Genomic DNA, 25,015 nt, shown 5'->3' on the forward strand with positions numbered 1-25,015 from the left:
CTGAACTCTAGGTCCAGGCTTGGTCATTACAATTATACAGCCTTCAGTTTCTCTCTCTCTTTTTTGCTATTTCTATTTCAAGCATTCAGTAATCACTTATTAAGCATCTACTGTGTGCCAGTAGATGGCACACTGGATACAAAAATGCAAAAGATAGCCCCTGACCTCCAGAAGCAGGGGAGTACATAGGCAAGCAAATACAGACAAAGCAAGATAAATAGGAAGTAATTAAGAGGGAAAGCTCTGGTCTTAAGAGGGGTTAGGGAAGACTTCCTGTAGAAAGTGAGGTTTTAGCGAGGACTTAACAGAAACCATGGAAATCAGTTGTCCAAGTTGAGGAGGGAGAGCATTCCAGCCAGAGAAAATTCTTATAGCCAAGAGATGGTTGGTTGGTGGTTGTCCTCCATTCTCAAAGAGGACCAAAATGCCATCACTATGCTGGAGTCAAGTTGCAGTGTGTCTGACTGTGGCTGATGAGACAAGTACAGGTTTGGAATGTTTTACTACAGGTTGCGCACAGATAGTCCACGTGAATATGTGGGATCGGTTCTCTCAGTTTGTGCATCTCATGTTTCTTTTGAGCTACTTCAATTCTGCTTTGCTCATAGAGCATTGCACCTTCACTGACATTGGCACATCATGCTGAGAGGTCCTGTGCCAGTGTCTCCCAGGTTACACAGTCAATTACAAAATTCTTAAAGAGAGACCTTGAGAGTGTCCTTGCATTGCTTCTTCTGACCATGTGAGCATTTGCCCTATACGAGTTCTCCATAAAATAGTCTTGGCTATGTTTGTATATTTGGCATTTGAACAACATGTCCAGCCCATTGGAGTTGCTCTCTCTGCCAAAGAGAATGCCAAGAGATGAAGTGTCTTGTTCGTGGAATAGCCCCAGGGCCAGTGTCATTGGATCAAAAAGTACATGTTGGGGAGCAAGATATAAAAAGACTGGAAAGGCAGGAGAGGCTAGGTTATGAAGGGCTTTGAGTGCCAGAGCATTTTGTATTTGTTCCTGCAGGCAATAGGAAGCCTCTGGAATTTATTGAATAGTAGGAAAATCACTTTAGTGGCTAATGGAGGACGGATTGGAGTGGGGAGAGACTTGAGGTAGGCAGACCCACCAGCAGGCTATTGCAATACTCTGGGTGTGAAGTGATGAAGGCCTTCATTAGAGTAGTGGCAGCATCAAAGGGGAGAGAAGGAGGTATATTCAGGAGGTTTGTTTACATTGTGAATATTGTTTTAATGATACTGTTTACTTCATACTGCATAATTTCACATCTTATTCTTATCTAGATTCTTCTGGTTTATGATGCTGATCTAGTTGGTTATGCTAAACTAGATCTAGTTTATTATGCTTAAGTAATATTCCATCAGTCTTGCACCCCTGTTTGTTGAACCATTTTCCCATCAGTGGACATCTACTTAGTTTACAATTCTTTTTTACCCCAAAAAGTGTTGCTATGAATATTTTGGCATGTATGGGATCTTTCTGTCTTCTACCTCTTTGGGGACGTAAGCCCAGCTGTGGCATCCCTAGGTCAAATGGTGGATATTTTTGTTAATTTCTTAGCATCATTACAACTTGCTGTCCAGAATGGTGGTTAAACCAATTGATAGATCAACAGTGTATCAGGCAAGCCCACATTTTGATGGTGCATTCTTGCTTTAGTTTTTCATTGCAAAATGAGGTATTATATTCGTATTTCAAGAGTTTGATGATATGCAACCGAAATGAGTTATCTTCTGCAATAATAACATTTCCAAAATGGAAATTATTGGAAAAATGCTGCCAAGTCTGTTCTGGGTTAACGTCAGTGTTCAGAGTGACTGTCAAAGTATTCAGACTAGAATTCTTATTACTTTTTTTAAAATCATGTACTCTTTTTAAAACAAGATGGTAACAAAGCCAAAAGAGCCTCTGTACCCTAACAAACAACATATTTGTTAATGTTCTAAATAACTTTTGAGAAATTTCTTGTTCCCAGTTAGTGGTAGCACATCAAAGTATCTCCTTGCCATCGTTGCAGCTTGCCTCTGACTGATGTACTAGAGAACACAGATCTGTTAGAAACAGCTGACGAGGAGGCCAAGGGAGTGTCTGGAACCCTGGGGATATCTGGGATACCTGAGGAAATCAGTACGGCTGCTACTGAGCCTGGTCTCAAGGAAGCTAGTGTTGAGACCAATGGTAAGTAACTGTTCTTTGTTTCTACAAAAAATAACTGCCATAAATGTTTCTGTATCAATCTTTTTTTCTCTCTTTGATCTCTTTGGGTTTGGGGCCTGGGACTGGTATTACTGAGCCAAAGGGTACACATAGGTGAGTAATTTTTTGAGCATAGTTCCAAATTGCTTTCCAGAATGACCAGAACTCATTAGATCTCAAAGTTGACCAGAAAGGAAAATGACAAATGTTGAAGGGGAGCTGGGAAAACAGACACATTCATGTCTTATGAGTGGAATTCTGAATTAATTGGTCAAGATAGTCTGGTATTTTCTAAAAACCCCTCCCATATTTATCAACATTGAGAATCCTAAAAATCATTCAATATTTTCAAGTTTTTCATATCTCATCATTAAATTATAGGTTAATATGACATGAAGGCTTCCTAGGAAGTAGCATTGAAAGGAGGAGGAGTCAGTTTCCATACTACACAGAAGCTTTTTAAGACAAAAATTTCATTAATGCTCTTTAAAAAAAATCACTCACTTCGCAGTCCTCCTTTTCTCCTCACCAATAAAATCCTCTTTTCTAGTAAATAAATGCTTCTAAGCAAAATAAATGAATAGCCATAGCTGAAAATGTGTGCCTCACCCCCTACCCAACTCCCATATCTACTGTCTACCACTTTTGCCAGTTCACTTCACTGATTAGTTGGGTTAAAGATATAAACTGCACAGACAATCTCTAAGAATAAACTTTCCATTAGTGGTGAAAATCTGTTAGCCTGGTTATTTTTTTGATAATCACATTTAATTTGTGTGAATAAGCCAAGGCCAGGAAAGCCAACATTAACTTTGACTAACAAATTTTCCATTTTTGAAGTGATTGCCCTATTTTACAAGAGAAAGATGGCCAATTGTGAGATTATGCAAACACCGTGCTCAGTCACTTTTTAGAGACTTCTGCTATCATTATCCTTGTTTATTTAGAAACTACTCAGAAGATCCAGATTAGCTGCATGGTACTGCCCCCTTCTGGTCTCCATTTCTTATTACGAGGGCCTACTCCATCAGTTAACAAGCATCTCCAAAGCACTTACTGTGTGCCAGGTACTGTGCTAAGAACTGGGCATACAAAGAATTGGCAAATATAGTCCCTGCCCTCAAGGAGCTCATATTATAACGGGGAAGCTACATGTAAACACAAAAACATGTACAAACAAGCTTTATACAAAGGGGAAATTGGATTGCAACCTGGAAAGTAACGGGATTCTTGCATTAGATGAAAAGTTGGGCTGGGTAACTTCCTGCATTCTGTAGGACAAAACCATAATTCTGTGGTTTCACAGATTCATAGAATTATGATTTGTGTGTTTCGTAGTGGGAGGGTGGGATAGTCACTTGAAGTAATTATCCAAAGATTGATCATGTGAACAAAAATGTCTCCCTGCTTTGTTTCACAAGTTACATTACAATTAAGTATTTATTGAGGGAATCAATCTCAGCAGCAAAAGGATGGTATTGTAGCACCTTCCTCACAGAATTTTTGTGGGAATCAAGTGTATGTAAAGTATTTTGCAAACCTTGAAGTACAATATAGAGGAGGGACTATCATGATTACTTATCCTTGTCCACGTATTTCTTTCTGCAATGGTTGGCCTTTAAAGATCAAGATAATGGAAAGTTATATCCTAAGTGAAAATAAAATCTGTTTACTCATGACAGTAAGGTAATTATCTTTAATTGAAGATATCTGGTAGTTGGAAAGGAGCAATTTAAAATTAATCCCTCACACAGCTGTGTGAGGCATGTGAGCCTGGCATGCTCATGGAGTTGTCTTGCCAACTTTTTCTCCCTAGAATTCAAGGATGCCTCTGTGAAGCTCAAGCTGCTTGAGATTGAGAACTGTTCTTCATCATCTCCTAAACCCAATATCAACATTAATGTGAACAAACAGGTATCAAGCTTCATTTTTGTGCGCTTGTGCATTTTCTACAACTTCTTGGGACTTTTCTCTCTCCAGCATAATCTGTGTATGGAAAATCTATGTAAACACAACTCTTGGAGGGCCACTTCATATCTCCTTCATCGTATTAAAGAAGGAGGTGAAATTTCGGGGTGTTTTTAAAGGAGAAGACAAGAGCTATCTAGTAAAATTAAGAAAAAGTAGAACTGGCATCCATCAGGACCCAATTTCCCCTTCTTCCTTGCACCAGAACCTAGTCCAAATCTTCCTGTTACTGTACCCTTTCCTTTTTACCTTCCTGGCCATGTACTGATTCATCTTCTCTTCTGCCTGTGGGAAATAAAAATCTCTCCATTCTGACCCTTGGGCCCTACTCCCCCTTTCCCAGAAGTAGTGGGCTGCTTCTGTAGAGCAGACATTCATCCTCAGGGCCCTTAGTTCATTCCATATTTGTATCTACCATGATATATTCCTAAGGAAGCCATAAGGTTTTTGTGATCATTTCCTGTATTTCTAGACATGTACCAGCCATTCTAAAATTCTCCGATGTATAGAACCAAGACAATACATGGTGGCTCAATACAGACTAGTTCTCCCTTCAGTAGAGCTTCTGGGTTCTAGGGCTACTCTGTCTAATCTCATTTTCTGTGACTAACAAACATCTATTCTTTTGGTCTTATTCCATTGAATTCTTGATGGCTTCAAGGAAAAACCCCTTTTTTGGGTGATTTAGTCAATCTGAAGGCAAAAAATTATTCAAGCTTGTCTCCAGAGTCCTCTTTGTTGTCAAGTATACCAGAAAAAAAGACATAGCCACCTGATGTGCCTGAACTTTCATAAATGTAACCTTCCTGTCCATTTAGAATGAGGTATTCTCTGTCAGGGATGCTAACGTATGTTCTCAATTTCTAGGAAGAAGTTGTGAAGCTGACAGAGAAATGTCTCAATAATGCCATTGAGAGCCCTGGCTTATCTTCCTTGAGAGTTCCTCCAGACATCAAGAGCAACATCCTGAAGGCTCAGGTGGAAGCGGGTCATAAAGTAAGAAGGAGTCCTCACCTTGATGGCTCTGAGGGGTGGGAGGCTTTCCCAGTGTGGTTCTGTTGTGTTACAGAGATCAGGAGCTCATCAGAACTCACCTTCAATTGTCACTTAGCCATGCTGCTCTACCAAACAGTCTTCTGTTTCTTACTCCTTTCTCAGTGCCATTGTCTTTTCATGGGTTGCACACATGGATTGGTCATGATCCTTGGAATGAATTCTCAATTTGCTAAGGTCACAGATCTATTGGAGTTTTCTTCATACCATTTTCTTGACATCTTCCCTTTCCTATTAAGGTGTTTCTTTTCCCCATATTTAAATTCTGTCAGATGAAAACCATCATCTGACTGGAAAAAAAAGATAACACAAAACTTCACTATATTCCTGAAGAACAACATAAAAAATTGCAACTACTGCTTAATAGCTGTTTTTTTAAATCTCTTTATAAATTTTTAAAAGATAAAGATTGGATCATTTTGTATTTTCTAAACCTTCCATATTCTTTTTCTTTTTTCACTTTCCTCTCTTTTCTAGTTTTAGTTTTTTCCCTTAGAGCAAAGATTTAGGAAAACTATGACATATTTACATCAAATTTTTTTTTCTGCAACTTTGTTACTTTTGGACATGGGATTGTTTGACATTTAAATACTAATATATCTTTTTAAAAAATAGCAGCCAAGAAATAATACTCTCTTGCTTACTGGTCTAAAAAAACTACCTCAACCAAGACTGTTACGATTTCTTTTTCTTTTCTTTTCTTTTTTTTTAGGTCACAAGAGAAGATGACGCATTGAGTCATAAAAACTCCAATGTTCAAGATAATGTTTTCAGGTATTTTTCTGACTAAAACAGACTGTATTAACTTCCTTTTAATTCTTACACATTCTTCTTTGTATCCCAAATCCAATTCATCATCATATGTTGCCAATTACTGTACCTCTAGAATATCTATTTTGTCCATTCCCATAGTCACAGACTACTTAATCTCTCTAAGATTCAGTATATTCATTTACAAATGGAAATAGTAGTATTTTCTCTATGGTATATACTTCAGAAGGTTGTAATGAGGCTCAAAAAAGGTTGTAGTGAGGCATATAGTGTGAAACACTATATGCAGGTGAGGGCTGGTGATTTCATCTTGTTAGAAATTCACGGCATGGCACTTCCCTTCACCACTGGCTGTTAACAGCTGCTTATAGTTTTTACTCTTGGAGAGTTTCTGGGGGCACTGAGTGGTTAAGTGATTTACTCATAGGTACCCATGGTCAGAGACAGGACTTGAATCCAGGTCTTTGTAACTGCTTTTTGCACTGGACCTTATTGCTTTCTCATACATATTATATCTTTTCTACTTGATATCCCATTTTCTTCAAACATTTTAATTGTGTCATTTTCCTTCTCCACCTGTTAGATGAAATCTAAATTCTTCACCTTAGTTTTTCAGGGTGCCCTTTTCATCCTACACTATCATTTCTTATTTCTTTCAAACACTAGCTCTCTCTTGCAGTCAATAAACCCTTTTCTTCTGTCCTGTTTTCATAATTTTATTCCTGCCTCCTTTTTCTTTAAACATACTTTTTCTCCTTTCTGTGATATCATTGTCCCATCTGTTGGCAAGTTTGTAAGCTTTTCTTGTCATTTAAAACCCTGCTTAAATTAAAATTTGCCTTTTCCAGGAATGTTTTTCCTAATTAACCTCATCTATTTCCAGTCACTTTTGTCAAAGCTTTTAAATAATTTGCAAAAAAATATGTACTGGCCTTTGCACATTACATCTGCTTTAAAATGGAATATTAATCGGCTGAGCGGCGTGGAATTGAAATTGTATCTGGCAGTTCCAGAACAATCTGCCAAACTGATAGATTTTGAACAGCTAGTATTAACATACCCTCATTTTGTGCTTTTCTTTTTCTCAAATAGGCTGTCTTCTTGTGGCTTTTTTTGTTGTTGTTGTTGCTTAATTTGGTTTTGGACTTTTTGGTGAGAGGCAAGGGGAGGGATATAGTCCTACTGTGTGTCTAGATGTCTCCGAACACAATACCTTCTTCCTCTTTGTGTTTTGGGTTAACAAAATAGCCTTTGACACTATCGCAAAATAAAAAAAATCCTGGGGAGAAATGAAAGCACTTACTAAGAATTAGATCTGAAAGGAATCTTGAGGATCGGGTCTAATCTCACTTTTATAAGTGAAGAATTTTCCCCTACAGAAGTGTGATGATTTGTCCAAAGTGACCTAGCTAAAGTCTTAGGATTTAGAGGTAACAGAGACCTTCAAGATTATCAGTCCCTTCGTTCTACAAATGAGGAGGCAGAAGGCCAGAGTGGAGAAGTCCCGTTTTGAACCTAGCTTCTCTGCGTTCAGATCGACATTCTTTCCTCTTCGCCCTGCTTTCTTACACTAAGTAGCAAAGGTGGACATTTAACCTGGGTTTTCTGACCTGCCAAGTTCAAGTTTTTTCTACTGTGTCATATTCTTCTTGTTGACTTTGCGCGAAAGAAGAGAATACAACCTTTGACTAGTGAGAAGATAAAATACTGTTCTGCCTAGTATAATCAAATGAGAAAATATATGTAAAGCGCTTAGCAAACCTCAAAATACTGTACAAAAGTCAGTTATTTTTTTTCCCGTCAGAAAATATGTCTGCCATAACCCCTTCACATCCTGTTCTTTTCCCCAGTCTCCAGCTTTATTTCTGGTGCTTTCTTTGGTGAAAGAAGTATAAATTTGTTGTACAGTAATGTAGCATATTTGGCATCTTGTAATTGTCATACTGTGATCACTATAACCACGTTTTTCTCCATAGTCAGGTCCTATGCACCGTTATGCATCTTGTGCTTTTGTTTATGAAGAGAAACTGAGGCAAACATGCATGCAGGTGTGTGAGTGCATGTGTGTATGTGTATATATTGCGCACAAGGAGAACTGCATAGTATCATAGCATGATTGATTTGGGTTTTTAGAACCCACCTGGGCCATGGGTTCTTGTCTTATGGACCCCTTCTCAGAATAATGTTTTTATATGCATAAAATAAAAATACTTTTTTCTAATGGAAACCAATTACATTAAAATAGTTACCAACCATTTTTTTCAAAAATTCAAGTTTATGGATCCTAGATTTTGAACTCTTGATTTAATCCAGCCTCCTTTTTACTAGATAAAGAAACTGAGATAGAGAGGAGTTAGAGGATTTGCCCAAGGTTACTACCTAGGTAGTAAATGAAGCAGCCTGACTGAGTCAGGAGATCTTCTGACTCCAGACCTCGTCTTTCTTAATTGAAGGGAGCTTGAATCTGAGGAAAGTGAAAGCTCTGATGTCCGATGCTTCCTTATACCCTCAGTCATGTCTCTTTTGAAGTCTCTTGGTCCTTCTTAATCTACCCGAGGGCTAGCTAGACCTTCTTTGACTCAGCTGTGTCTCTGAGGGTGTGCTTCTCACCGTAGTACCAGAACCTCCTCTTGCTCAGACATCCAGCCACATGTACCTAAAACGTTATTGTATTAACTTTTGAACTATAATAGAATTTGTAGAATTCTTAAGAGTGTCTTAGGACAGAACTTCAATACCATTTAATACACAGGTGAGTTATTATCAAAGATTAGTCACAGCCTCCTTGCTATGCCAGTACACTTCATTTTAGAGTATTAAGATACTTCAAGGTAAGTTCCATGGAGCCAAAAGGAAGGATTCCTTGGCTGCATAGATAGGCAAAGCTGGTTGACCCGTAGTGTTGGCTTTCTTGACCCCTTCAGTAAGAAACTGAGTAGGGAAAAGTTCAAATATTTACATTCCCGAAACCTGCAAATATGTAGCAATGTGAATACTGTTAAGAGCTATGAGATTTTAGTCCTTCCATAAGAAGTGAAGCTCTTCACCCAGGAGCTAATGGTGACAGTAAAAATGATATGACTGTCATTGTTGCTGAGGGGCCACAAAAAATGTTAGTAATAGAACTGGGAATATAGTCATTCCTCACTAATGGTCCACAGTTCTTCTTTTTCTTTGATTTTTATGCTGGTCTTTGTTTAGAGTTTGCCCTTATTTCTAAATTATTCATGTAACTTGCTTCCCAAAAGGCATAATTTATTTTGGTTGGGCTGAGCTTGAACTTGTCTATGAATGTTATACATATTTTCACAGGAGTAGTGGGATTATTAGTTCTGCACCACCCCACATTTCCTTCTTTTTATCCTTTCTCCCCTTTTTATGAACAGTATTTTATTTTTCCCCAATTTCATGTAAGAACAATTTTTAACCTTCTTTTCTATTACATTTTGAGTTCTAAATTCTCTCGCTCTTTCCCCTGGCTTCTCCCTGAGGTTGTAAGCCATCTGATGTAAATTATACACGTGTAATCGTGTAAAAATGTATTTCCATATTAGTCATTTTGTGGAAAGGAAGGAAAGAAGGGAAAAATAGTATGCTTTAGTCAGCATTCAGACTTTACCAGTTTTTTCCTTGAAGGTAGATAACATCTTTTAACATGAGACCTTTGGGATTGTATTACTGAGAATCGCTAACTTATTCATTGTTGATCATCATACATATTGTTGTCACTGCGTATAATGTTCTCCTGGTTCTGCTTACTTCACTCTGTATCATGTAAGTCTTTCTAGGTTGTTTTTTTTTAAATCCTCCGCCATCATTTCTTTATAACATAGTCATATTTTTTATAGCATACAGTCAACATGCTACAACTTGTTTAATCATTCCCAGGTTTCCTTTTGAAAAGTCACCAGAATCCCTCAGATCTTCTAATTTGGCTTTGAAGAAATCAGTAGCTTCATTACGTGGGAATCAGAAGCAAAACCAGAGTGGGCTCAAAGAAATGGCTTTCAAGGTTGCAAAGAAAATTAAATATGGAACCTGACAGAGAGGGCATTGGGAAATGTGGATGGTTCAGGGGACATGCTTATGGTAATGCAGGGGTGACTTCTAGCTTAGGTTGCCAGTACCTAGTTGAATTTAGCTTTGGGGGCAGGGTTAAAATTGTCAATAAGGCACTCTTGCTTCAGGTGACCTCTTTTTAGCACTATCCATTGCTTTAAGATCATCCCTCGGGATAATCTTCATGGGATTGGTAGCCCCTGCAGGCTTCTTTAGAGAAGACTGGGCTAGGATCTACAGGCACTCCTAGCTGCAGTACCAGTGGGAGGAGGGTGGCCTTTTGTACCAACTGGTTCCAGTCCATTTAATCACCCTTCTGCTGCACCACTGATTTCTGTTTCACCTCATGTGTAAAGCGGGCTGAGACACTGCTCTTGGCTTCAGGACCTTTGTGGCACAGTAAAGACCTTTCCCTTTTTCTTTCCTAGCAGTGTATTAAAAGAAGACAACAAAAATCTCAGTCCAGAAAACACAATGATTCCCATACATCCGAGTGCTGTGGAAGAGAATGCTGTTCTGAAGGTAAGAGAATATTCCTGGACCCAAAATGTATCACATTTTAAAGCTGGAAGAACCTCTCCTTTGGCAGATGTGCAAACTGAGGCACAGAGAGAGTAGGTGACTTACAGCAAATCTAAAATTCTGATCTTAGAATTTTTAGACCAGCGTCGTTCCTGTTATGCCAAGATATTTTAACCTGGCATTTGAGATTCTATTTCTTTTTAATGGGCTGCTAGGTACAGAAGATGGAATGCTTGACCTAGAGTCAGGAAAACTCCTCTTCCTGAATTCAAATCTGACTCAGACACTTGCTAGCTGTCTGACCCTAGGCGAGTCACTTAACCCTATTTGCCTCAGTTTCCTCAGCTGTAAAATGACCTGAAGGAGGAAATGGCAAACCAGTGCAATATCTTTGCCGAGAGATGGGGTCACAAAGAGTTAGACACAACTGAGAAGCAGCTGAATGGGGACATTCTTTTTAATATACTGGTATTTCTATTTTAACATAATTGGTTTCCTTTGTAAGTTCAAAAACATTATTTACCGGATTTCTGCAAGGGTCCATGACCCAAATTTCAGGTTCTCTAAAACCTGGAATATAAAATTGAATTACTAAGATGAAATTTCAAAGATTTTTATTAAGACTTCATTTACCTTGGGACTCTATGTAGAATACTTCTGATCATCTGTATAACCACTGAGAGTGTTTTCAGAGTATATCATCTGTAGATTCCCCAGAGTCCTTCTGTCCTAGTAGTTTCTTCAATTTTTCAGTTCTTCAGAACCTCTTTGAGGTTTTGGTTACCGGATTTCCTATTTGAACTCATATCTTCTTTTGTTAAAATATATAATAAGTACTAAATAAGTGCTTGCTAACTGAATGAATAGTGGAGGCCCCAAAGGAATTCCTAAGAGACCATCATGTCATCAGAGGTCTGAGGTCCTGGAGAGCAACAAGTGTTTTTTGCCTTTCTTTGTCTCCCCAGTGCTTAGCACAGTGTCTGGCACATATGCTATACTTAATAAATGCTTGTTGACTGATTATATATATATTATATGTAAATTATAATTTCAAACTCTAGTACCAAAAGACAATTCTTATAATCACTATGTATTGCTTTGCAAATAAGTGCTGGGAAAGGTAAAAACTTTAGATAAAAAGAGGGATTCCTTCTCAACTGGAGATTATAGAAATTATATAGAAATGAAATACCCAATTGTGCTCCAGTATTTTGATGGATCTTTGATTTCTTTGATGTAAGTACTTACTCAAATACTTCAGATTTGAGCACATCCATTCCTTCTTATTCTGTGCTACTCTTGTCAGTGGACTCCCTTAAGTGCTGCACTGGAGTCTGCTAGTTGTACAAGGTATCTTCTTAGCCTTCTGCCATTATGTGGGTCTGAGTATAGCACCCGAGCAGTCCGATCCATTGGTTATTTCATTGGTCATCTTGCTCAGTGACGGTACTCATGATATCTTTAAGGCCAATTTCACACAAGAGTGTGAAATTTTTTGTTGGTAATGTGCTGCAACCTGCTCATCTTTACCAGACTTCTGAATAACCCATGATTTTGATTCTTCAGATTGTGACATTTTATGTTTCTATTACATAGCATAACTGGATCAATGTTAGTGTTGAAAAGTTCAGTGTTTTTGTTTCAGGGAGAAGTTTGTGTTCATCAAAAGCACTGTTAATTTCCCAGGCTGGTTTCAGTTCATTGTCAGTGGTCAGCATCTGTCCAAGATATATGCATCACTGAATCAGCACTATAGGCTATACCAGTGTTTATCAAACTATGGCCTGAAGGCCAAATTCAGCTTTCTGCCTGTTTTTCTATAGCTGGAGCTAAAAGTGTGTGTGTGTGTGTGTGTGTGTGTGTACACACAAATACATACATATATATACATGTATATGTATATATATTTATGTCATCAAACTACAGCCTGGGGGCCAGATTCAGCCCCCTCTGCCTGTTTGTGTGTTTAACATTATTGTAAAGAACATTTTTAGCTCCAGATATAGATATATATATATACACATGTGTGTACACATATACACACGTATATACACATACACATAACACATCTCCAACACCATATCAGACTATGGGTCATAGGAATTCTTCAACTACTTGGTTTTTTTTTTTCCTATGTAGATAGGCTAATCTCTTCTAGGTGATTATTGATCTCAGGATGTTTCACAATGTTTAGGGCCTGGTGCAATCAATGTAGCTTCTATAAATAGGAACATTAGTGGACCTCACTGTCTCTAGGAAGTCCCTTTTCTGTTTTGATTCTGTAGCGGATATCATTCATGACATGAAAATACCTTTGGTAACCAAAGTTTTCCCTGTTTTTGTGTTTTACTTAATATTAATAATTAGAAGGTCATCAAACAAAGTTTTCTCTTTTGGCTTTCATGGAATCTGACATGATTTTAACAGGTGAGGGAGTGATTTTGCTGGAAGAGAGATGTTTTAATGTGACATACTTCCCCTGTATCAAATTCTTTTTTATAAACAACAATTTATAAACCTAGTGGGATCTTGTATTCTCTGCCCCTCTCAGCCAATTACATGACTATAAAACTGTCTGCTATAGAATATAATTTATAAACCCTGTTTCTTTTTCATGCTTCCTTTAAAGAATCCTTAAGGAGTATGTGTGCAAATCTTTTTCTTCAAGGTTTTATTGAGTCAGTTAATATTTAAAAATACCTTACTGATCAGAACTCAGAAACCAAAAAGAGTTGGAAGGAATCACAGACCATCTAGTACAACCTGTGCCTCACTTCTTCTCTGTAACGTACTAAACAAGTAGTCATCCAGCTTTGATTTAAAGACCCCCAAGAGAGGGCTCCCAGTATATACAGATGGGTGTGTTTTGTCTGGCTTTTGTTTACTGCTCTTTCTGTTTATTTATGTAGCATACTAGGATGGTGCTTATTTATAAATAAGTTGAAATATGAAGTTTCCACTTTCATAGATGCAGAAGATAGTTTGGTATAGAAATAATGCTTCAATGCTTTTCTGTGTTATATTTGTTGTCCTTCCAGTTTCATTCTTAAGTGCTCCCAGGATCATCTTACTTAACTTGATTTTTTGTCAAACTTTCTGTAAACTGTTTTCCCACTGCTTCTTGCTGTTTCAGGAGGCAGCATTTCTCATAATCTCCAAACACTCATTCATTTATTCAGTGTTCAATAAACATTGAAGTGCCTCCAATATGTAACCCTGGAGACACAGAAACGGTAGTTCTTGCTCCAGAGGAACTCTATTCTCCTCTGTATGATTTTATAAATCAGTTTATATTCTAAATTGATGTTGCCCTTGCCCTTGCAAAGCTCTCTACTTGGCAAGGATTATAGGATAATAGATTTAGAACTGAAAGAGACTTTAAGAATTATCTGGGAAGTATGTGATGTGAGGTTATAAAAGTAGAAGGCAGCAAATTGCCGAAGACTGGGGTTGGGCAGGGGGTGCTGCGGTGGGACAGGGAGAGGGGGACAGTGGTGGAGGAAAGAAACCCAGAAAGAGGAATTTGAACTCTGTAGGAAATTTGGAACTCCTAAGATATTTGAAGAGTGCCAAGATTAGATATATACATAAGAACACAAGCAAGTTATTTACTGATCGTATGAAAGATGAATTGGAGGGGCAAAGTTACTAATGAAGTGACTAAAAATTAGTTGGAGCTTTCCTTTTGGTGGAGATGGTAAAGAAGGTACTTAAGAACTGGACTTGGTCTGTGGCCTTGAGCATCATACTTACTATCTTGTGGAGGGAGTAAGAGCTCTTCCCAGGCTGTGACAATTAATAATCGAAAATAATTAAAGTCCCAAAACTTTTGTCTTCAAAATGAAATGCATTCCTTCCTCACCTCCTATTCTTATAATCCAGTTTCCCTCAAAACTTGGCTCATACCACCTCCTATATGAGGTCTTATTTGATTCCTGGCCCCAGCTGTTTGTGGGGCCTCCCCCCCAATTTCCTTATTTGTTTTGTGTCAATCAACAAGCATTTATTAAGTGCATGTGTGTAAAACCACATTTGCTTCCACCAACAGAATTAAACTCCTTGAGGACAGGTATTATTCCATTTTTGTCTATATCCCCAGTATCTAGTGTGGTACCTGGCATATAGTAGGTGTTTAATAAGTGTTTGTTGATTAATTCTTCCATTTAAATGCAAGTTCTTTTTATCTTCAGGTTCCATTATAATAAGGATTCCAGTAGTGATAGGATTCCATTCTTCTAGCAGTGTTTTGACTTGCTGGTCATTGGGCAAAGTACAGTAGAGAACTAAGTGTTAATTTATCATATATAGTATCTCAAATTTGTGATTCTGAGTATCTTCCATCTCCTTTTCTGCTTTTATCTTCATAGAATAATAATGCATTTCATGTGAATTCAAACAGTACTGAACCCAGAGCCTGAATGTCAGTATGCTGTATTCAGCTGAATTCTACAAATAACTTAATACATACCAATTTCTACATTTATCCTTTGTTCTTATACAACATTTCTAGCAAATTTACAGAAACAAACTAGAAACAGGAGTGGACTCTGAGTTGCCCAAGTCATTCTGTAGTCAATGCTTCAATTTTAAAAATGGTTGCTATAATCTCTAGGTTTGTATGCAAAAATTGAACTAACACAGAAAAGCTCACTTTTTTGCCAGTTAAGAAATAAAACAAAAGGAAGAGTCAAAGAAATCAGTAAACTGTACCCAAGGCTTTCTGGAAGAGAGAAGTTGTAACACTTCAAAGACTTTTCATGGCCAGTCCTCTACTCCCAAATTTTGGTTCTTACATCCTTAGATTTGGACTTCTGTGTCTTCTTTTGGTCAGAATATTATTTCTGTAGTTCATAGGATAGTGTTGTCTCCTCTATGGGTACCTAAAGAGAGTGGGATCATGAAGATGCGTGGAATAAGTATCCGGTATGGTTTTACAAACCAGGACATTTTTGTACTAAAACCACTGGTTCACATTGTAGTTTTGATCAGTAGCTTTTAGTACTCTTTTCTGACCCACTACCTCCCATCCTGATTCCTGTTCCCTTGTGTCCAAGGGGTGAAACACCAAGTGTAGTATTCCAAGTCACAAGAGCTGGTTTGAGAAGTTAATGAAGATTTTGTCATCTTGTTTAAGTTCTAGGTGTAGTCTAGATTTGCCCTGCTCTCCAAGTATAACAAAAGTAGCTTCCCACCCCTAAAAAAGCAAAACAACCCAGCATAATTTAAGAATGGTCATATTTCCTTAATAGGATTAACCCAAACTACCCGAGTAATAATAATGAATTGAGGAGGAAATTAGGAAGTAAATTTGTTTATAATAATTATTTTTTCTTTCATAGACTGCCACTGATGAATTGGATGCCCTGCTCTCATCCTTAACAGAGAATCTGATTGATTTAGCTGCTGTACCTCCGGTAACTATGGTTCACAAAAGTCATACAGAAGGTGGGGGAGAGGGTGTCTATTTAATGAACAATGCTAGCTTTTCTTGTTAGCTATTTCCCAGGAAAAAAAAATCTAGTCAAACGTGCCAGTCAGTCAAATTTTTTTGAGTTCCTACTATTGCATCTAAGTATCTCTGTAGGAGTGCTGTAGACAGTACAGAAAAATGTAAAATATGGACCCTGTCCTCCAGTAGCTTATGCTCTAGATGAGAAAATAAGGCAAACAGAAAACTTCCTAGAGTTACATGTGATGAGTTGGAGTGTGCAATGAGTTTTACTGACTCATAAAAGAGTGGAAAGATCCCTGTACTTGGAGTTCAAGTAAGACTGCCATATACTAATCATATAACTATGAACAAGTCACTTAACCTCTTAGAAGCTTAACTTAGAAACTTACATGTTTCCTAATGTAATATAGGACTAATAATGGGACTACCTCATAGATAAAACTTTATATAAATGTAAGATGTTTTTATCAGCAGTAAATGCTATGGAAAATAGATCTAATGTTGACAGGTCAAGATATAAGGGTGCCTCTGAGATATTCACATGGGCCATCAGACCGAACCAAATCACAGAATTCTGTGGCAGCCCTGGCTAGGTGAAAAGCCTCTTCTTTAAGACCTTCAGAGACAGGGGGCCTACTACCTTCCATGGCAGCGTATTCCACTTTTGGACAGCCCTATTTCTTAGGGTGTTTTTCCTCCTAATTGGAAACAATATCAATTTGAGGTCAACTGGAAAGTTTTCAACATATAGTCTTAAGTCATGTCATAAGTTACTAGTTAATAATCCCATCTTCTTAAAGGGATGGCAGGAGATCTGGTGTGGAACAAAAGAAAAGTACCATCTGATACAAAATTTGAAAATCAATTTGTATATGAAACTTTACATTTCTAAGGTAATAGATATGGATCAGTATAGATCCAGTATAGATAAAACAAAATGTCAGGTTTATAAAACACATTTTAATTGATTACCTACTATTTGTAGGACACTATTCTCTCCACTAAAAAGTGTGAGATGTGATTCATATGCTAATGCAGTCCAGCAGGGGGAAGTACAGCCATAAAACTACAACGAAAAGAGCGTCAGAGTGCCACTGTTGAGTGGGAGTTAGGAGGAGAGAGATTCCATCTGACTGGGGGATTAGGGAAGGTTTCATGGATTGGAAAGAATTGAACCAGTAGTGCTGAGGAGGGCCAAACCAGGAGAACAGTTTATACTTTAACAATATTATAAAAATGAACATTTTTGAAAGACTTTAAGAACTCTGATCAGTGCAATCATCAACTGATATTACAGAGGCCCAATGATGAAGATACTTCCCCTCTCCTGACAGAGAAGGGATGAGCTGAATATTCAGAATAATATAAGCAAATATTGGGCTGCTGGGAGGCACAGTGGTTAGAGTGCAAGACTCAGGAAGATTTATTTTTGTGAATTCATGTTTGGCCTCAGATACTTTCTAGCTGTGTGATCCTGGGCAAGTCACCTAGCCCTCTTTGCCTCACTTCTTCATCTATAAAATGAGCTAGAGAAGAAAATTACAAACCACTCCAGGATCTTTTCCAAGAAAACCCCAGGTGGGATCACGGAAAGTTGAACATGACTGAAATGATTATAAACAACAGATATTCAGAATGAGACACGTGTTTTTAAACATGGCCTATATGAGGGTTTGTTTTGCTTCATTATGCATATTTGTTGTAAGGACTCCCCCTTCTTTCGCCCCAGTAGGGTGTATGGGAGGAGATAGAGAGCGCACATAAATGAGAAAAACATTTTTAATTGGGGGGGAAAGCCAGTATTGGGCAATCTGAGGCATTCCAGTTGGAAGAAATGCTTAAGCAAAAGCACGGTAATAGGAAGGTTGAGGGTATTTCAGTAATTTGTTCTAGCTGGAGCAGAGAAGGAAGGGAAGAATGGAAAAATCAGGACAGATGGAGAGGTTAGGTCCAGACTATGAAAGACCTTGAAAGCTGGGCTACACAGCTCACACTTTATTGCACAGACAAAAGGGAGTCACTTATGGTTTTTGCATGTGTGTAGAGTGGGCAGCAGCCTGTGGGTTAGAGCAGAGTAAGAGAAAGACTGGAGTCAGGGTGACCTATTAGAAGTCTATTGCTGTTTTCCAGCTGAGAGCCGAAGGGAACCTCAGCCATGATGATGATGGTGATAATAAAAAAGTGGGCCTCATTTTAGAAAGAACATTGCCCAGGGTTGGGCTGAAGGACTTTAAGATCGTTCCCATGTAAGGATCACTTGGAGGAACTGAGAATGTTCAGTGTGGCCAAGAAAAGATGTGGGAAGGAGGAGGGGCATGAGGGTAGTCCTCAGTTACTCCAAAGACTTGCATGGGGTGTGGGATTATATTTGTTCTGCTTGTTCCTAAGAAGAAAGACTAAGGAGCAGTGGGTGGGTATTCCAGAGAGACAAATAGGGGATTTGTGTAAAGGAACACTTTTTTATATTTTGAGCTGTACAAAATTGGAATAGATGATTTGGATAAGGAAGAGTTTGTAGGATATCAAGTCTTATGTTCTGAACCTGAGTGATAGGGAAAATTATGTTGTTAATATAAATAAGGAAATTAATATTAGGGCCAGATTTTTCAAGGGAAGATGAGATTTTAGATTTATGTTGACTCCAGAATCACAGCTGGACATCCAAGTGGAGCTGTCTAACAGGCAGATGGAAATGCAGTCTGGAAGTAAAAGAAAGATCAGGACTGGAGGTAAAGATTTGGGAACCAACTGTATTCAAGTAATTATTGACATCATGTGAATGGATGCCCAGGACTGTCAAGAGAAAAGAAGACAGCTGAAAAGAGTTCCCTGAGGGAAAGCTATCTTTATTTAGGGGCAGGTAGGAAGAAGAACAGACTAGAAAAAAAATGTTAGGAGGAGCAGGAAAACAGTGTGATAGAATCCAAGAAAAAAACTTTGAACAAAGGTCAGCCGTGCCAGATGCAGCAGAGAGGTCAAGGATGAGAAATGAGAATTGACCCAAGGACGTGGTCCCTAGTAAACAGGCCTCTAATGCTGAAAGTAAGTAAGATCTAGTGTCCTCTTCTCAGTTTAGCACTTGTTTCCTAGATTATCTTCTCTGCCCATACCAGAATCTGAGAAGTCCTATGATTAGGCATTAAGGCTCAGTGCAAGAGCATCCCACCATTGCTAAAAATACTATCTGGAACACCTGCTTACAAATGGCTACTTCACCAATTACCAAAGTAAGGTCGAAATGGATATATGACTTAGATATAAAGAGAGATATTAAAAGAACACGGAACATACTTATCAGATTTATGGTTTGGTGAACAATATATGAATAAACAAGAGATAAGAACAAAGTTAGGAGTAAAATGGATAATTTTGATTACATTAAATTTAAAAGTATTTGTACAAAAGAAATGTAACCAAGATCAGAAGGAAAGCAGAAATTTAGGGGAAATTTTTTATAGACAGTTCATCAGATAAAGGTCTCATATCTAAAATATATAAAGAACTTCATGAAATCTGTAAGAATATGAGTCATTCCCCATTGATTAATAGTCAAAGAACATGAACAGGCAGTTTTCCAGTGAAGAAATCAAAACAATTTATAGTCATATGAAAAAATGCTCTAAATCATTATTGATTAGAGCAATGCAAATTAAAACAACCTTGAGGTATCATTTTACAACTACCAGGTTGGATAAAATGATAAAAAGGGGAAAGTAACAAATATTGGAGAGGATGTGGAAAAATTGGGACACTAAACCATTGCTGATGGAATTGTGAACTGATCCAGCCATTGTGGAGATAAATCTGAAATTATGCCCAAAGAATTAGTAAACTACCTTTGACCCAGCAAAACCACAACTTGATCTATTTTCAAAGATAATTAGGGGAAAAAGAAAAAGAACCTATATCTTCTAAAATATTTATTGCAGCTCTCTTTGTAGTGGCAAAGAACTGGAAATTACAGGGATGCCCGTCAACTGGGGAATGGCTGTACAAGTTGTGGTATAGGATTGTGATGGAATACTACACCCTAAGAAATGATGAGCTCAATGATTTTAGAAAAACGTAGAAAGATTTGGACTAAATAATGAGAGAGAAATAAGCAGAACCAAGAGACTATTGTATATAGTGATAGCGACATTGTTTTAAGAATGGCTGAGCAAATGTTATGACTATTATAAATTTATATTATTAGTATTATAAATATTATATATTTGAAAGGAATAGCAAGTTGTGCATAGTAGATTTGCAGTTTCACATGTAACCATTTTTACTGTACTGTTATGGAAATGTTTGTTTTATTCCATAAATTTAAAATATTTTAATAAAATAAAAGTAAAATCATAAAAAAAGGCTACTTCATAAAAAAAGAACATCATATCATTTTCACCACTGAAATAGTCAGCCTGAAACAACTAAGCCAGATGTGATCTCTCCATTTTTGAGCTCTTTTAGCATATTATTTAAGCCACACATCTCATACAGTTATCATTTACTATCTTTTTTATTATACTTCATATGCTCACCTTTACTACCCTGTTAGGTTTCTAACTTCTAGAGGACAACAGGGTCTATATTTCATAATATAATATATATATATATATATATCTCATGTCCTCCCCAGTACCAGGATAAGCAAATACAGTATATACAGTAAATGTAGAGCAATTGAATCCAGAGGAAGGAGAGCTCCTCTGTAGATGATCAGAAGAGACTAAATGGATGAGGTAGGAGAGGAAAATGGCATGATTTACAAAGATATGGAAAGCAAAACCTGCTTGCTGGTGGCAAGTAGAATTGTTTGGAATGAATGGTCCCTGTGGGGAAGAGTGGAGCCTCTCTAAATAAAATGTATCTGAACTTAGAGAACTGAAGCAAGAGCAGCTCAAGTATTTAAATGTTTTCCAGTGCTAGGCCAAAAGAGAGATGCCAAATGACAAACTGGACATCACTTTTAGAACAGGTTGAAATGGCATTAAAGGGAAATGGTATACTCCAATTCAGACACAGAAAGGTTTGCTTGAAACTGAAATAAACTGTATTTAGGATCTTTATTATTTTCCTTAGCCATGATTCATAATTAGAAAACTATCCATATAAATATGCTTTCTCCTCTATTCCCCTTGCTTTGTTCATGTGTGCTTGTTATAAGTCCTTCTTCTTACTTCTACCAGGGAGACCAAAATTAGTTACAGAAGGCTAAAATTATAGAAAAGAAAGTTTTGTGCTGTGTACCAGGAAAAACTTCCTGGTTAATAATTGTCTCTATAGGTTACTAGAAAGCCTTGCTACTTTTTTACTGACTGGGAACTGCTCCATTTCTGGCAATATCTCATGCAGTGGGTGTTATTTGGAACAATCTTGGATTTCATTCTCTCCTTGGAACATTTCCTTAAAAACTTAATTATTAAATTTAAAGATTTTTTTCTTATTCTATTCTTCATTTAATACTAGAGAAAGATTTTTTAGTGCCTTTAGTAAAAAATGTTTTCCTTCTGTTCTTTTAGGTGTCTTCCTTATCCTCGGTTACACCCCGGTGGATTGTGCCAGTGAGTTGTTAATACTTGTGCTATGGGTGCTAGATAAGCTTAGGATTAACTAAAAACCTTAAGCATTGTGATCAAAGCTTTATAATGACTTTGGTAACCTGAGTTTTTTTTTTTTTACATTTCTGTGTGCTTTAAATAATGAGAGGTGCTGGGAGAAATCCCTAAAAACCTCTGAAATGGCAGATGAGAATGGAAAATTCAAGGTAGTTAAGTATTATTGCTTTAAGGGGCCTTGCCCTATAGCATATTTTGAACATATTTTTCCTGTTTTCACCTTATTAACCTCCCTTTCCACTCTTTCCTCAAGGATAACTTTGGCTGTGATTGACAACCATGTAGGGTAGCATTTGTTGGCTGTGGTCATTTTGATGCTAATTTTTTGAGTTTGTTTTGTCTTCCTACAGCAGACCAGCACTCTTTCCAATGGAATCTTAGGGAATGAAGTGGCTCTGGAAAGGAAAGAGGAATGTGATGACCCAGAGGTGCTCTCTTTGATGGCCCAGCCAGGTCCCTTCCTAGTTGATGCTGTGACCACGTGAGATCTTTTCCTATTACTCTTCATAGACAGTTGTTCAAAATGGGAGGGAGTGCATTGGAGTACAACCAGACATAATACTTCTCTATTTATTGTTTAACTGCTTACTTCTCACTGTGTCAAGTGCTAAGTCTACAGGTTTTTATGGGTTTATGAAAAAATCTTAAACTTGATTGTGGTGCCTTGACTTGAAACACATTTGCAGTTTTTTTATATACAGCTATTGAAACTGCTGGAATGGAATAAAAAACATTAATAAAGCACTTAGTTTGTGCCAAACACTGTGCTACATGCTAGTCATACAGATAAGAAAACTGAGATGTTCTTAGTTCTCCAGGGCCTCACATTCTAACTGGGGGAGACACATATAAATAAGAGTTTGTGTTTATGTTCAGTTCATGATGGATATAAAGGCCAGGTAGTATCTAGGCCAAGAAAGTAGCCAAGCAAATGGCAAGGCCCAGAGGATTTGGGGAGTAATGGCAGGGCAAATGGTCCCCTACCATGAGGATGTTGTAATGTACCTCTGGTATTGTAATGGAATGAGGCTCTGAGTTATCTCCAGCAGAGGTGGGGAATGTAAGAGTCAGTGTTCAGCTCATAGTGGACTTGTTATATCTAGTGGGGCTAAAGGGAAGGGGGGTAAGTCTGTGACTGCTCAATGGCAGCAGGTATTGCTGGTCTGTCTTCCTCCTTCCATTGGCAGGTTGGGGTGTGGGAGGGGAAGGTTTATCTCTTGCTAGGGGAAGTGGGGGAAGGGAATGAGATAATTGGTCCAGTTCTTGGTTAGGGGGCTGAGATGTATGTGTGTGAAGGGGCATATCATATGTAGAAAAATTGTAAGGCTGAATGAGATTGATGTGACCAAGTCCTGGCTATGGATACTGTGTGAAGCTATTTACCAAAGGTAGGAATTATACCTAAAATAGCTTTCCATATTTTAGGTCCTTGTTCTTTAGCCTTTGCTGGGACATTAACCAGTATTGTTTTGACATATCTGGAATGAATGGCCTTCACTTTTTCACTTATGACTCTATTGAGAGAAATTTGCAACCATATAGTTTTCTGTTGTTCCATTAGGGAATATGGAAGATTTTGTTGAATGTAACTCAATAGATGCATTGAATATGCTGATGCTTGTAGAGACAGAGCATTGTCTAGCTCCCCTTTGGATGTATGCTTCTGGTATAGAGAATTTTGGTCAGCACAAGCACTTAGTTCTTTCAGAGAAAAAAACTCAAGAAATTACAATCTTGAGAGAAACCACTAATACTTTTATTTTATTTTTGTTAATATTCTTCACAGTCTATCTAAGCGCAAGTAAATTCTGGGCTTTCCTAAATATTTTGTATGCTCACATATGCCCCTTTGGAAAATTCTGCTGAAAGACCCATTTGAGCGTCAGGAGTACTGTGCAAGGGGATTCACGTGGTAAATGGGGAATTTCTCCATCTCTTCTGGATGTAGTCCTTGGGAGAACTGTGAAAGGGAAGAGCAGTAATGAACTGAGCCTGAGACCTTGGCTGGAAAATCAAGCAAATAACAATCACACTAGTGCTGTCTAGCATCTTTAGGGATCAAGAACATGTCTGGGAATCTGGAAGTTACCCAGAATGACTTCTGAGCAGTCGTAAGAGAGAAACAATCAGCTATGAAGGAGGTCCTGGGAGGTTTCTTTAATCCTTTTATTCTTTATACAAATAGCTAACTAGCTTGGTTATCTGATTTCCAGGCCCGTACGACATTAGCTGCAGCAAAGTAGTGAGAGCAGGGACGCTACTAAAAGCTAGAGCCAGAGACAACAGAAATGGACTTAAAAAATAGAAGAAGCAGCTTGGAATCCACTTCATTCAGGAGACATCACAGCGTTCTGTACGATGACGTGTTTGCATTATTGACCCGACGTTATCAGGAGAAGTTTACGTTATATTTAGTGATAAGGAAATGGGGATCTTTAGGATATATTCAAAAAAGCATTGTCCATAGAATTTGGTTGAAATAAATCTTGTTATTTAAATACCTTATTTGGAAAGGGTACTTAATGTTGGAAACATTGCCACCAACACATCCACAAATGCTTTGTACCAAATAAACAAGGCATTACTATGATCTAGGTCACTGAAAGCCCTTCTCCTGAAGGCAAAGCAGGGCTAATCACTGCTTCTCCATGAACCACATCTGCTTCTCACGGACTCTGTCTTTTCTTTTCAGCTCTGTCCCCAGCCTGACTGAAGGAGCTTTGAGGAAGCAGCATAAATGTTTGCTCACGACAGAGCTGTGAGCATGTGCTCACCCACTCCCGTCACTGGGATGCCTGGCCCTGCCCGCAAGACCGTCCTGGAACTGCTCCCTGGATGTAAAATGTGTTGGGACCCAAGGAGCCCGGCTTTCTCTTGTGGGCACCAGGGAGTCAGAAACTCCATTCTGACTTGGCTTCCCCAAAGAAACCAAAAATAAGGTCCATCACAGACGCGTCTGCCCACACAGGGACTTTGGTTCTCTCGCTTTGTAACTTCTGAGATTTTCCATGGGGAAATGTTCTTGATGGTACTCCAAGTGTGGAATTACTGGAGGAAAAAAAGGACTTGTGCACCCTCTAGTGGTTGTGATGAGTAACCATGACTTCACAAAGCCCAAATGAGCTTTGATATTGTGCAAACTTTCTGAGTCTTACTGCTTTCTCCTTTCTTTTCTTCATTATAAGTATCCCATTTAATTTTTATGTTTTTTAGAGCCATTGACCTTTTCTTTGAAATAACTGGAAAAGTTAAAGCAACTGGGACGGGAACTTGGGGGCATCAGTAGGTAGACAGGACAGAAGGACACCTACTATGTAATGTTGAAGAGTCTATAGAAAGCTACCCAAATCACCTCACTGTCTTATTTTCCTACCAAGT

General features: G+C 38.0%; 1 protein-coding gene across 1 annotated transcript; it reads left to right on the forward strand.

Moving 5' to 3' along the window:
* Window positions 1-10,412: 10,412 nt before the first annotated feature.
* On the forward strand, window positions 10,413-24,520 carry LOC140506306 (band 4.1-like protein 5). Its single transcript, XM_072613360.1, has 5 exons — window positions 10,413-10,582; window positions 15,922-15,996; window positions 21,542-21,583; window positions 21,988-22,118; window positions 24,330-24,520. The coding sequence occupies exons 1-5, from the start codon at window positions 10,535-10,537 to the stop codon at window positions 24,397-24,399; spliced, it is 366 nt and encodes a 121-aa protein (XP_072469461.1). The 5' UTR covers window positions 10,413-10,534; the 3' UTR covers window positions 24,400-24,520.
* Window positions 24,521-25,015: the final 495 nt, after the last annotated feature.

This window comes from Notamacropus eugenii, chromosome 5, assembly GCF_028372415.1.
Source record: "Notamacropus eugenii isolate mMacEug1 chromosome 5, mMacEug1.pri_v2, whole genome shotgun sequence".
NCBI lineage: Eukaryota > Metazoa > Chordata > Mammalia > Diprotodontia > Macropodidae > Notamacropus > Notamacropus eugenii.